Below are 15,170 nucleotides of genomic sequence, written 5' to 3'. Positions count from 1 at the left end.
GAGACTGGGAGACTGGTGTCCTAAGGATGGTCCTCTGTCACATACTCACAGAGAACATGCTGGGCTACCATTTAGTTAACAGATTTATTACCAGTTTCTTATTACTTGGGGTAGGTGCTATTAACAACCTTTTACAGACATCTGCTTTCACAGCCATAAATTTCTACTCTGATTGCAGCCCTTCCAATAAAAATGAGCTTGTTTGCAAGAAATGAGCAGTCTTTTTTTTTTTTTTTTTTTTATATATATATATATATTTCCTTTGAGAAACAAGAATGACAAAAAATGAAATTCATCAGAACTGGATAAAGACGTTTACATGATTTTGCACTTTTTTTTTTTTTTTTGTTGTTTAGTCTGCGCTCAGGTGGGAAATACGATTTTTTATTTTTTTATTTTTTGCTAATTAGTCTAGCAAAATCTGACCCCAAGTCTAAGGTGAAGATAGAGATGGCTAAATGAGGATCTTGTTAATATGCCTACCTGAGGCAAGCCTTTAATATAAAATTACTCTAAGCTGAACACTGGGGTTCAAATATAAGCAACTGTCTGAGGCTGTTTGGATTTTGTTACCTCCTGCTGGGGCAGTGCTCTATTTAGTAACTCTCCCAGGAAATGTTTGTGACTGTGCCTTTGTGCCAGACTGAGATTCTTTCCCTGTTAACTGCTCTTCTGGTCATGTGTGGACATTGCGCGAATACACCTGAAGACTACCAGGACGTGAGCAGTTGGGTGAGCGGGAATAAGTGACTTGAGGAGGAGCTGAGATGCTTGAGTGAAATATTTGAACCCCTCAAAACCTGCTCTGTTTTTTAGTTACCTCTGTATCGGTGCCCAGTCTATAGGCAGGAACCAAGTGTTTGTTGTTTGTCCTCAAAGCCTCACACAGACTAAGCATTAAAAGGATTTGTGGCTCATGCTTTTCAGGAATGTGGTGATAATGCAGCCTCTTGCGTGCAGGAACTTTGAAGTTTAGGTAGTGCGAAAAAAATCTGCAGTGAATGAGATGAACATCAACCATCTTGAATATCTTATGGGAGAGGACAGTAAAAGAGCAGAGGCACAAGCTTATAAAACCAGATACATTATAACCAAGACAGAGATAGGGTTCATTATTTTGGATGTAATTCTGTACAATGGTTGTCCTTCTGACACTGAGTTAGTTTGCACTGAACAGATCCAGCTTCTTACGTGGCGTATTTGCTCACCATTGGAGATATTTGTGTGGCTGTGCTGTAAGGATATTGCTATCTGGTCTCATCTTCAGGGAGCCGCAGTAAGAACTCAGTTTAAAAATGCAGGATGTGGGAAGGAAACTGATACATGGGGCTGGAATGACCCTGTGCTGGAGGTACTCTGGATGTTTCAGCAATTCCTTAACATTTTTTTTGACAGTTCTTGAAAATAACAACTCACTTTAATCAGGTACTTCATTGGCAGATGTCCCCTGCACTATTGAGTAAAGGATATCAGGGGAAATGGAGGCCAGTTGCATTTGTCAGTAAATCTGGAGGAGCAGAAAGGCAAGCCTACAGAAATATTGAAATGGATATTATTGGACACACGTTCTTTCTAACAAGCCAAGAAAAGCTTACTGATACAGGCCAAAGCAGATAATAATATCACTAGACCTTCCACTGCAGCCACCTATTGCCAATTGTATAACACCCCTGCAGTATGATAACTGCAGCCATGTCTGTCCTCCAAAGGTCTTATTGCCCTCTTGTACCTCAAAATACTTGTACCTTGTACATATGGATATGATGAACTGAAACTTCTGTTTAGAAATAGTAGTCTGTAACCTTACCAGGTGTTTTGTACTTGGATTTAAGTTGCCAGGTTTCCTGGTTTCCTGTGACTCAGTCCTTTAAAATTTTGGTAATTTGAGGGTAAAGAAGCATGCAGGCATACAAATATTTTCTCTATGAGATATTATTAACAAGAATGTAGAGGCTTTATTGCAGCATTCCTGCTTGATTTGTAAACAAGTTTGTTCAGGGTATGGACTTGAATTCCATCCAACATTTTTGCTTACAGAAATGATCTCCCAGCTTCCACTCAGGCAGTCAGTTAACATCACTTTCTTTCAGCTATTGATATTTGTCATTGTATAAATTTCACTGTTGCTTTTACTTGTCTTCCTAAAATACAGTATGCTGCTCTAGATCCATTCTGTTAAATGAAGCATGTTTCACAAAAGCTTTGACCAGGTGCTGAAACTGATGGTGAAGTCAATGAGGTCTTAGCAGATATCTCTTTCTGTTGTGATGAGGCCCATGAACTGTTTGAAACAAGCCTGGAAGATCTCACAAAACCTTGCTGCTCCCCCTCTAATGCACCTGGGGCTAGACTGTGCCACTCTTACCATCAACAACAAGGCTGGGGACAATATCCACTGGTAGACTACAACAGCCAGTTGAATATGCATACGCTGAAATACTGCAAAAAAACTACACTGCGATGTAGCACCCACTTCACTGATGTGGCCAGACCATGCTGTAGCTCTTCCCCGGTCTAGGTTCACATATCTTTCCAGAAAACCAGGGGACAAGGGAAGAAGAGAATGGAGGATGTCTAGCTGGTTTCATCTTGCATGTAAGTCATGGGTCTGGAGCATGTGCCTTGGCCTGGAAATGCTGGGAAATAATCCCACATTCCAGAGTTAAGTTACAGCTCGTGTGCATTGCCTGCAACAGCATCTGCTGAAAACATGCCATGATTTTAAAAGTAGTAGTCCGGGGAAAGACTGACAACTTCCTCTCACTGCATGAACTTGTCTCAGACTGAAAAATGTGACATTCAGAATTATGCATAGATAAGGGTCACTTGGTGATAATACTGCAGGGCTTGTCTGTGTATTTTAAGCATGTTCTTTCTGGGTGTTCTCTCAGGATTAGGCAGTGATTGAAGAACCTCAGCCTCAAGCACTGAGGGTGGTAATAGGGCACCTACTTCAGTCTTAAGAAGTTAGTCTCAAATAACAGTCCTCCTGCTCCCCTGAGGCAATTGTGAGTACAGCAGCATGTGATCAGGACATCAGAGACACCACTGTACCTTGGGACAATTTAGCTTAACCATAACAAAAGCAAGGTGATTACCTTAGAGTTGGGCAGCTGGGGAAGAAATAGATATATCTGAAAATAAAACACTACAGTGTTAAAGAAAAGCACAACATTAACAAAAACAAATTGACCTACCAAAAAATAAATCCCTCAAACTTCCATCCTCTGAGGTTTATTAAACAAAATTGAATTGCATTGGAGTCTTTACCCTGATTATCCAGCAGTAAATCAAATGTTAGCAACAAGAACTGAAGCTGACCATCTGGCTATTTTGCCCAGTGCTTTGCTAACCCAGGCACTCATGCTGTATCTGCTGTTTCATGCAATGATCAAACAACGCTTAAAACTGACCACATAGTTCTGCCCCCCTTGGTTCCAAGCTCACCTACAAGCCTCAACATTACTTAGAAGCAGCCTTCTAATTTCCAGTTTCCAATACTGAGAGGTTTGCTTTCCTTTGTTCTTCAGCCAAATATAGCCTCTTAACTTACAGCAGCCTTCTTATACCCTCCATGATCTGTGGTCCTCTACAAAGATATGTGGTTTATTCTTGTAGCCCTACTAGGCTCCTATTCAAGTTGGGTTTCATCTATCATGAGAACAGGTGACCCAAATTGTGCAGAGTATTACTGTATTTATGTTTAGACATCAGCAGCTGGTGACAGAAACTAGGAAACATCAATCTAATACGTTATATAACTTTTATTCCAACTATTTATAGAGATCACATTTATTTCTTTTTATTACTCTGAAGTGAAAAGGCTCAGTTTCAGATTTGACTGTAGTGTATTTACTGCAGGAGAGATAAATAATTCAGTTAGTATTTCTAAAAATATAATTGGTTGATGAGTCAGAACAGAATTTCATTTTCATAAATGTTAAGGCTAGAAGATTGGGATTATCGTGATCAATGTGTGTGATCTGTGACTCTGCCGTGTCTTAGGATTTTGCCTGATAATTCCTGCGTCACTTCATAATTAAGCTAGAACATTGCTCAGACAAGAATGAATAAAGGGCCTGAGCTACATTCTTGCAATTTGCTGAATGTTATTTCACACAACAAAAATAAAAGGTATGCCCCACAAACATGTCTGCATTTGATGATTCATCATTTTCATTTAAAAATCTAAGACCATTAACATTTACTAATGGGATAATTTGTAATAGTTCAGTACACATTTTTAGAGCATCATACTTAACTGCACCACTATATATGTGTGTGTGTCTATATGCGTGTCCACACACAGTATAAGTGTGTGTATATATGTATGTATACATTCATATATATATATATATATATATATATATATGTACCTTTTCTTGAGGCAATTTCTATTTATGGGAATTCAAGTTTTACCAAGAACCTGTATCAGCCATGTGCAATGTGAAAATAGAAAAGGAAGCAGCTGGGATTAAATGAAAAGGCATAAACCAATCGAACTCCAAACCCCAATAAAAGTTGTTGTGAAAAAAGAAACTGAAAAAAAAAAAAAGAAAAAAAAAAAAAAGAACAACACATAGAGCAAAAGATCAATATTTTATTGACTGGAAAACAGACTGCTATGTACTTGTTGGTCAGTCATTATCCATATTGATTTTACGCCACTGCAGTTCAGCTCTGCCTTACTTATGCTCACATGCTCTTTTTTTCTCCCTTTTACACTTAAAGTAGTGTCTGATTTCAATATGAATAAAGCCCTCTCAAGTCAGCCAAATAACTGTAAGCAATTAACATCAGGGTCTAAAGGAGAATGCATGGTTTTAAGAGATGTGAGATGACGAATAAAACAGAGCTGAGTGGTGCAGAACCACTGTACCATTCACCATGGCCTGGTAGATGCTGCAACATGAGTCAGACTGTTGTAACATAGAGTGTGAAACAAGGAAGAGAAAAAATGCTTGTAAATCAGTTCTAGATGACCTTTAATAATAGACAATTGAGCAATGAAGCTCAGCAAGGTATAACCTTCTCAAAGCCAGCTACCTAGAAATGAATACCTTGTACTGCAAGTGAGGACTGCCTAGCTTGCAATGGCAACATTACAAATTCTTGACATAATATTGGCAAATGCATGTGGTGCATGACAAAATGAATCAGGTATTGGCTCTGAAGAGCTTATAGCCTGCTACTGACAAGCATGCATTTACAAGAAAAAAAGCAGACTGAATAAAAGACAGCAATGTGGAAATGTCAAGGCCTTTAAGTGTCTTGATTGCTGGCAAATGGGTTTTGTGGGGAGCAAGACTGCAAAGTACAACTTTAAAGGGACAACTGTGAGTTGGTTCTTGTCCCTACTAATAAAAAGTATATTTTAAGTATGCATTTGAAGCTCCAATGAAAACAATGGAGACAGTTTTAAGGCATATTAGCTATGGGAAACTGTACATTAGTACTATCCAATCTTGGGCAATACTTACCTCTTACAGTAGGTCAAAATATATCATTATTTATGTTCTGAAATATTTATACCTAAAGAATTAAGTAAAATTAACCACTCTGGGGAGAGGACCCATCACTCAGTCTTTTGGATGACTAAAGTCATGGAAAACATTTAGTTTTCCGAGGAGCAATCTCAGTAAGGAGAGAAAAACAAAACAAAACAAAAAAATAACACTTTTATCCCTTTACCTGGCCCTGGAATGGACTTCTCTGACTTGGTGTCTCTTTGTGTACACCTACATTCTCTTTGTTAGGCGTGCTAATGCCTCATCATTACTTGTATGCCATATAGACTTTTCATACTTTTTGATTCATGGGAGATGAAATGTAAATTTTTAAGCTTCTAACAGCAGAGTGCAGTATGTTACAAGGAAACATACTGTAGTTACATTTTAAATATATACTAATATTTTCTGCAGTTTTCTTAGCCAGTATGTGGCTATTTATTATTTTTATATTTTTAACAAGCAGTTCAGAACTATGATAGAATTAAACTGCTGCTTGAAAATTATGTGAATGACTAAATAAGTAGTGTGCTGTTTAGATGATTTTCTTATTACAAGTAACAAAGAACATGTTTAAAGAGTGAGAATAATGCATCTGTATAGCTCTCCACAGAACTATGAAGCAGAGCCACATTCGTTACAAAGGACATCATCCTGCTTAGTGAGGAATTCTTCGCCCACCAGTGAGACAGAGCATTTTGCACAGTTAAAGCATTCCCCATGCCACTGGCGCTCTTCAAATGAAATAAACTTGGCACCTCCAAGAGCTGAAAGAGATTATGAGAATGAAGATGTGAATCCGGTATTTCTGGACATGGTTCAGAAATGCAACAGATTGTTTTCAGATGTATGATCACATTGTTATTCATACAGCAAACAAATTAATGAACAAAAATCCATAGTCTGAAATGCCCTTTTTTAGCTGAATTGAAAAACAAAACAAAACAGAAAACACAAAACAACAACAAACAAACAAACAAAAAATAACAACAACAAATAACCAACCACTTTAAGATAGTGAGATAAAATAATAGTGAGATACTGGGAAATATTTTAAGTAAAGCTATAAGTCACTTGATTGTTTTCATATCCCATTATGAACTCTGAATGGAACAAGTTTATCAGAATGTCCATTAAGGTTTGCAGATCTTCCCAACAAACTCTCATGAAAATTATTTGCAATGCATAGATACATATAGTTTCTATACAATACTGAGTGAGACTTAATTATTTTCACCAAGTATCTTCAAGATAGTGTCTTTGGGAAATTTCCAGGTCATGGAGTTTCCAGACCATGGAAGTGCACAAGGATGCATACAATAGAGATTTGTTATGTTCGGCAAGCTCTCGAACTTGACAGGTGTGCCTTACCAGCAGGCAGTTACCTCACATCCAGTTTTATCACATTTGTATTTAAAAACAAAGGCAAACCAATTACAGCCATGAGGGACTTGTGTGTATTGGCTGAAGAGGAGCCAAAAATGCCTTTTCATATATTCTTGGGATTCTATGCATTTTTAGTGCATAAAGTGCTAAGTCAAGTGATGAGAGAATGTTTGGCACATAAAAGAGCACAGCATTCAGGGAACACGTGTGATCAGTATGTCCTAGTGAGACGTGTTGCATTTGACAGAGAGGGGGTCTCTCCAGTACCTAGCTCTCTCTGTCTTTAATTATGATGGGACTATTTTTAATTCCATTTTCTACAGTAAAGATTTTGAGATGAGACTGATGAGTCCTCAGTGTCTAGTCCCTTCTAAAAGATAAGACTCACCTGTAATAGGTTTCTTGCAAGCAGCACACTTCTCAGCATAAAATCTGCTGTAACAGTCTACACAGTATGGGTACTCATCTTTGGAGATAAACCTTTGTCCAGACAGTTGAGTTTTACATCCAGCACAGACAAAGCATTCTTTATGCCAAGGCTGGTCATGGTAGGTCACTCCCCCAGAAGTTATTACCTAACATATTGATAAAAAAGGACATAGCAATAAAACAAAGGCATGAATCATGAAGGATTATCAAGTGTTTCATAAGTCCTTCCACTTGTTTTCTCTCTTCCAACATGCACAAGTGAAGAGAGAGACAGTATGGTTATGTTGACTATTTTTCATCTGGAAAACTCAACTAAGACTTCATCTGAAAACCTGACTGATATGAATATACCTGTGTTCTGTTATTTTTGATTTCTTATCACAGAATAACCTTATGGCTAGTAATGAACAGGTTGGCTTGTCATGAATTTTTTTCTATTACCCATCTGGGTAAAGGCTGAGCATCAGGCATACTCTCAGTGCAACAATTCTGTGATGGACAGTGGCTGATAGAAATGACGATGCGAAAAGGGCTAATCTCCAACTGGAATCGATATTTTGCTGTCTCAAAATTGAAGCAGCATTTTAAGTAGGAGGAAAAAGACAGTAAAGAGGCAGAAATGAGACAGAAAGGAGATCTACATTGTCAGAAAAAGGAAAAATAGTGTTTGTCACTGTCATCAAATGTCCATTCCCTGCAACTCGCTCACAGCTCTCCACTGGTTATTTCTGAAGAAGGAAATTTCCAGTTGCTCTAAGGCTTCCATATGTGCAGTAAAGAGTAAGTTTCACAGAAGTTTTGAGGGACTGTTTAAAGGAATTTCTCTAGAAATAAAAATGAGCTCTAAGATGGTGTTTCTACCACCAAGACACGTATGACAGTAAATGAATAGATGAGTGAGTGAATAAGTGAGTGAATTAGTATAGTTAGAACAGGAAAAGAAAGACTTGGAGAAACTTAATTAAATAAAAATAAGGCACCATGACAATTTCCTGGGAAACACAGCTTCATGAAAATAAAGAATTATACTGGGTGATGTCAGGCAATAAGAAATTTAAATGGTTCCCAATCCTCTTAGTGTTCTAGTATTGGGTTACAATAAAAGTTAATCTGTCTTTCCATTAAAATCTCAAAATTTCCAATGTTTTTTCTCTGGCACAGAATTGAAGACTTCAGCAATTCAGTCTCTTTGAGCTCACTTATTTATGGAAACTGATGTAGTTTTATTTAGTAAAATTGTTTTAGTATGCATGTAGTCTATTTGCATTCCTATAATTTTTAAGAAGCAAATCCTGATTATTTCATATAGATGCTGTTAACCTCAATTTCTCTAGTAAATATGGAGCAGAATTACTATATTTGTCATGTGATCATTTAATGCAAATAAATGGCTATATATAGAGGCATAGGAATATCTGGAGGTATTTTCTAAATTTAACTGTTGAAGAAAAAACAGGAAACAGGTTTTGCTTAAATTAAAGTGTTTTGTTAGAAGTGGAAGTTTACAACTAACCAGTAAATAAATTTAGAAGTTATAAGTCATTTGAATTGAAAAAAAATATTTTTTTTGCCTCTGGATTGGTAGAGATACTAAAGAATAAGTGAAATTCTACCATAAAAAGCAGATTAAAACATTTGTTAGGCAGCAGTATCACACCAGAATAATGCAGTACTTCAATTGTTTTCACCATCCAGAGAATTTTAAAACATGAGAAACTGAGGGAGGGAAAAATTTATTTATTTGTATTTGGGGGAAGAAAGAAAAGCTCATTTGAAAACAGGTTTTCTGGTAACCACAGTGGAAACCTCATGTATTGAAACAGTGTTACTCTTGACTTGTATTATCACAACTAAGTATTACTTATTCTGATTATTGCCTGATACATTTCAAGAGAAAACAATGTTTGACCTTGAACACCTTTGTCAGCTAAGGTGGCCAATTTTGCATGTGAAAACATCTGACAAATGTAAAGAGAGGCATATTTATCAAGGCAAGGTCAGTTGTTATCAGGAACGAAGGGTTTTAAAAAACTTTCTGTAAAATTTCAACCTTTGTTAAAAAAAATCACAACTAATAAAAAAATAAAAGTATTTGTTTTTGTCAACAAATATAATTAGGCTTATATTAATATTAGCTAGAATAAAATGGCAAATGCTGTCACAGTTAGTTTTCAGTGTCTAATATCAATACCAAAAGGAAGACTTGGCTCTTCCTATCCATTCACCAGACATTTTGCGTGATCCAGCATCTTCCTCCATGAGCAATAATGCCCCACTAAGGAGCACAGGCATCTTTGTTATGAATTTAAAGTTAGGTGGTGTGACACCCTCGTTACATCCTATTTCTCCAGTGTTAGGAAACCTAGTGTCTTGATATAACTTTGCTGTCAGGAAAAGAATTAATGTCTTCCACAGGAGTAGTTATTTAAAATATAGCACTGTTTCCCATAGATCCTGAATTACTGTGAACAAGTCACTAAACAGAGACACACCATTTTTTTGTTACAAATGCACATCTCTTTTTTGTTGTTTACCTCCGCTATTCCCCAGGCTTGTTTTACTGAGCTATCTAAACATACCATAATCTCTGGTGTATTTATTGCCATAATTTGCACCCAACATTTCCATAAATTCAGAAAGTTAACTGGCATTCCTATTCTATTGTTAAAAGACTGAAACAGAAAGGGAAGTACTAAAACTTCCTAACTTCCACATAACTGGCGGGTCAGATGTGGGAGCTTAAGCTCTTTGTATACTCACAGGTGCTCTCCTGAATATCTTGAGAGTTCTACTGATGAAAAAAAGACTAAAAGCTTCTAATTTAAGCATCCACATTAAATACTTTAAAACAGGTGATATGAATACCTGTTGGAGAAACAAAGCAAGCTCCAGGTGCTCCTGAAAAGCAGCTAACAGCAATTATAAATAGCTGTAGTTACAGGCAATAAGAGTTCTGTTGATCTCAAGATTGTTTTCCTCTGTTCCTTATCTGCTTTTAGAAAAGCACTTTAAAGTACTAAAAGCATTATTTGTTGACAAAAACTGTAAGGAAACAGGGATAAAAGAAATATATTCTTACTTTATTAAAGCTTGTTAAGCATATAGTCTGAACTTTCATCCAGCTATGTGACTTGTCCTCATAAGCTCTAATGTGTAAATTTTTTATTTATTTTTATTTTTATTTTTTTAAGCTTTGGCTTTTTTACAGAAAAGAACTCATCTAAGAATTCATGTTCTCTACTGATAATCTCTTTTGCCCATTATGACTTAAATTTCAGACTTCTAGATGAGAATGGAAGTAAGAATTTACATAGGTTATTTTAAGCCTGAACTTTAAAGATTGCAGAAAAAACTGTTAGCATAGTTTTTGCTGTTGGACAATCTGGTCTTGACTTGACCAAAAATAACATGCCAGCACAGTGAAATTTCTCCATTGTAATTACCTTTTTGCAAGAGTAGCAATGGTGAGCAAATTGCTTCTCAAAACAGGGCACACAGTAATTCTCGTTGTCTTTGGTGATCAATGGTTTTGTTCCCAGTGGTTGCCGGCAATACTGACAAACAAAACAGGATTCATGCCAGGAACTTCCCTTAAATTCCATTTTACGAGAACCTGCAAAAATCATTACAAACAATGGTCCCAAATACAGCCTTGTAACAAGAGTTTTAAATGTCAGGAAGACTCCTATTTTTAGTATTTTTATCTTAGTATCGCCTACCTCAAAAAACACTTATCCTTAACGCCATAGGTTTTACAAGAGCATATTTAATCTCTAAAACACATTCAATACCATACAGTCACATGGCAAAAGACATACCAAACTGTGACTTTTTTTTTTTTTTTTTTTTTAGTCTTTACTTATACGACTCTTAGAGTTTCTGTTCTGTGATACAATTCAGCTGCTCAAAGTTTTTCTCACTGCAAGGACAAATGCAATTCCAAAAGGAAGTCACTTAGTTAAATGTCTGCTACACCAGTTTCAGAGCTTTTAAGTTGTGTACAGGTGCACTGTACACCTTAATGTAGATGTGGAAGCCTAAAATATGCACACATGTCCGAAAATGACTCATTCAGTGACTCTCCACCATAGCTTCCACCTCTGCCAGTAGCATCAGACTGCAAAGAGAGGTGCCAGGCACTTTACCATCCTTTCTCAAGGAAGGAGAGAATTGATGATGTAACTGATTAATCACGGAATACTTGCTTTCTGGACTGTGGGTTTAGAGGAAAGAGAAACTATTAGTTGCACTTAAACATAAAGGGTTTGCAGCTTCCTCCTGGTGATCAGAAGGCTAAATTTGTTATCTTTGCCTACAGGGTCTTTTCAATATACAGCTAGCAAGCTGAAGAAGAAGTCAACGATTAACAAGGTAGGAACTGGTTAGCATCACTTCAGTTCTTTGCACTGTTATTCCTACCCTCAACATTTGCTGTGAGGATTTAGTCTCCTAGACTCTAGGACAAAATCGACAAGTTGGATGGTAGAAGAGGGTGGGTTGGGGTGGGGGGAAGGTGTTTATTTTGAGTTTCTCGCTGCTCTAGTCTGCTAGTGATAGGCAGTAGGTTTCATTAATCTCCCTGTGCTGAGTCTGTTCTGCCCACAACGATAATTGTTGAGTGATGTCCCTGTCCTTATCTCAAACCTTGAGCCCTTTTCATCATATTTTCTCCCCTTTTTTCTTCAGAGGAGGGGAAGGGGGGAGAGTATATTGCCACAAATACAACTTTAACCTGCAATGAAAACGAAAATAAATACAATAGTACAAGTACATAGTTTTATTAACTCTACAGGTTAAACCAAGACATGGGTAACCTAATATCTATATTAAGATGATAATTCTTCACAGCCTGGATCTTATTGTTTGGCATGAATCTGAAAAATAAACTTCCTGTGTTGCTGGTAAGTTTACTGATGTTCTTGGCCAGAGGTTCCCAATCTAGTAGTTATGAGACCAAGGCACATAGCTTGCTGCTGGTATTTGGACCTATATGCGTGATCTGTAAGAGGATGTAAACATTGCGGGTTTCCAGAAGTTTGCGACCCACTCTCCTTGGCAGACTACTCCATTTTGGCACACAAACTGCTCTTGCTTCTCTTAGAGGCAGCCTCTGAAGAGGCAGATTTAAGCAGTGTCTCTGTCGCATTAGCTTTACTGGTGTGGAAGCAATGAAAGACCTAGACAAACAACTACCAAAAACTGAGAAGCGGTTCAGAGGAAAGTGCAAAATTTTCAAAGTTGCTCACGTTAGGAAATAAAACTATTGTAAACAAATCTGTATGTGTTTTTTAGTAAAAATGTTGATAATGATTTGAGCATAAAACACTATGTTTTGACAATTAAAGCAAAAGATATTTCTGAGGGAAAGAAATGGTTATAAAGACTGTGAGCCAGGTCTGATACTCAAGGTCTTGCCAAGGCGACAGACAAAATGCAGATGTCTTGTCTAGCCCTGCACTCCTGCTAACGATCTCTGTTTGTCTACCTACACTCACAGTGGGATACACTTCCTAAGAACTGCAGGCAGAATCAAGGACTCAGCATGAACACATCTTTTTCTATTTTGAACTCTAATATTCTTTATAAGGATTCATAAGCCCTGCTAGTGCTAGACCGGAGGTGTCTGTCTTGCCTCTTTAATGCTGGCAGGGTACTACAAGAGGGAGATGCAGTCACCCGCAAGCTGTTTTGAATGTCAAGGATTTTATAGGTGGGTTATTAAAGGATGTGATTTTAATTAAAAATGCAGTTCCATTTTTCAGTGAAAGGTCCTTGTTGTCTTACCAGGCATAATGGTCTTCTGACAGTGGAAACACTTAGATGAATACTCATTAGAGTAGCATTCAGTACACAGCAAGAGCTCATCCTTTGCAGCAAATGGTTTCTCCACCAGAGAGCGACTGCATTTGGCACAGTTGAAGCATCTCTCATGCCAGTGGCGGCCTTTGTAGGCCAGATCCTTGGAGAAAGTATGTCCATGTTAATGAAGACGTTTCTTTACAGTGTTCTTTTTTCCTCAGCTCCTCCCAGAAATAAAGTGAAAAATGCAGAACATTTCGATAGCAATTCAAAGAGAATACAGTTGCATCCAGCAGAAGGTGTGTCAGCCCTCATAGTCTCTGTGTTAGGGTATATTGTAACTCTCTCGTACAGGATGTTAGGATCTGCTTTGGCACAGGCAATTGAAGCAATTGTTCTTCCCTGTGCAACATCAGAGCGATGTTTATATTGGAAGACCAATCATATATTTTTACAGTTGGCCTTCAAGGGAAAGCAAGTAATTAACATTTTTATGTGCACAGGCCACCTGACAAGAAATACATTCTCTGTAGACTTTTAAACAGAACTTCATGCATTTTTTAATGTTACTGCTTTTTCTTCCAGCTGACTCTACATAACACTAAAGAAAGATCATATTATTGCAGAGAGCAAGCAATTAAAATCTCATTAATTGAGAAAAAAATGATTCTTAGGAAGAGTATTAAAAAATCTTTGCTTTTGTTTACACCTAATATAAGTCCTCCTAAAAAGCTGGCAGAAAGATGTTTGTTTAAGACTCAGCAGGCTTAGAAGATGAAAAAGCTAATAGTATATGTATGAGATTTCCACTAAGAATTCACAAAAAGAGCAAACACCAGATTTTATTTTTCCAAGGTTAAAAAAACAAGGGAAAAATACATCACCAAAAAAAAAAAAAAAATCCGTAAAAAATAAACCAGACCCTTCCAGGTCTCCTTTATAAGTAAAAAGCTCAAAAGGGCAAAAAGCCAATCTCATTTTTCTAGTTTGTCAGTTCCCCACCCCTTAAAATGCTAAAATGAGAAATGAAATACATACCAGGCGTCATTTTTAGGAGGTGCTGAGTGTTTACCACTTTCATTTGCTTTAGCTAGAACCCTGAACCATTTAGAAAATGGGCTATCACCCCAGAGCAGCCTGAGGCAAAGAACTGGTAAGACGGAGAGGAAGAGATCTAAGTTCTACATGTAGCACCTTGGCAGAATTGGTAAAACCAGCTGTAGGCCTCTGTGGACCACTTCTCATACTGTGGCTCTCCTTTCATGTTATCTCTGCTTTTTTTTTTCTCTCAATTTTTCCTCCTAGTCAGTCAAAAGACATGATTTATTTTATTTTATTTTATTTTATTTTATTTTATTTTATTTTATTTTATTTTATTTTATTTTATTTTATTTTATTTTATTTTATTTTATTAATGATCTTTGATATCAGTAGCCCTGCCATTTAATTTTAAATTGTAGTAGTAGAGTTATTGAGGGCAGAGTGTAAGTTCTCCTGGTGACCCTGACTGGAGCTGCACATAGAAGTTTGCAGTTGAAAAACACTGGTGAGTGTTTGAAAACAATCATCATCCAAATTAATGTTTTCCTTTGATTCCTTTATGGAACTGAGCTATACTCAGATAATGTACTTTGAAAACCATCAAATATGTTGACCAGGGAGACCTCCCAAGAGGCTTATTTTATTAACTTTATGGCCCAGCATTCTTTGTGACACAAAGGGAAAAGGTTTAGTGATGAGACTCAGTAGACCAGGTTGATGGTTGGACTTGATGATCTTGAAGGCTTTTTACAATCTAGATGATTCTATGATTCTTTTATTTCAAAAGAACATAGACAAAATGAGCATGGGGAGAATGTGAGCAGTACATACTGACCTCAGCAAACCAGGGTGTTTTGACAGGTTTCCTTTCAAGTTAAAATTATATATATATAAAAAAAAAAAAAAAAAAAAAAGATGTCTTGCAGTAAATTGAATTCAAGAGTACTGGAAACCCTGTGAAAGGCCACAGAGGAATTCATAATATTAATTATTCTCAGAAAGGGGAGA

At 37.0% G+C, this 15,170-nt stretch overlaps 1 protein-coding gene across 9 annotated transcripts in view; it reads right to left on the bottom strand.

The window, feature by feature from the left end:
• Positions 1–5,645: 5,645 nt before the first annotated feature.
• The window catches only part of FHL5 (four and a half LIM domains 5), a 28,288-nt gene continuing 18,763 nt past the window's right edge, over positions 5,646–15,170 (bottom strand). For all 9 annotated transcript variants that reach the window (XM_082757871.1, XM_082757878.1, XM_082757874.1 and 6 more), the window contains 4 exons: positions 13,107–13,281; positions 10,766–10,935; positions 7,282–7,468; positions 5,646–6,274 (listed from right to left, as the gene is read on the bottom strand). In XM_082757871.1, the coding sequence (XP_082613997.1) occupies positions 6,123–6,274; positions 7,282–7,468; positions 10,766–10,935; positions 13,107–13,281 (684 nt within the window). In that variant the 3' untranslated portion in view covers positions 5,646–6,122. The remainder of the gene's footprint in view (positions 6,275–7,281; positions 7,469–10,765; positions 10,936–13,106; positions 13,282–15,170) is intronic.

This window comes from Aythya marila, assembly GCF_965140915.1.
Source record: "Aythya marila genome assembly, chromosome: 3".
NCBI lineage: Eukaryota > Metazoa > Chordata > Aves > Anseriformes > Anatidae > Aythya > Aythya marila.
This window is presented reverse-complemented; position numbering and strand designations above follow the sequence as displayed.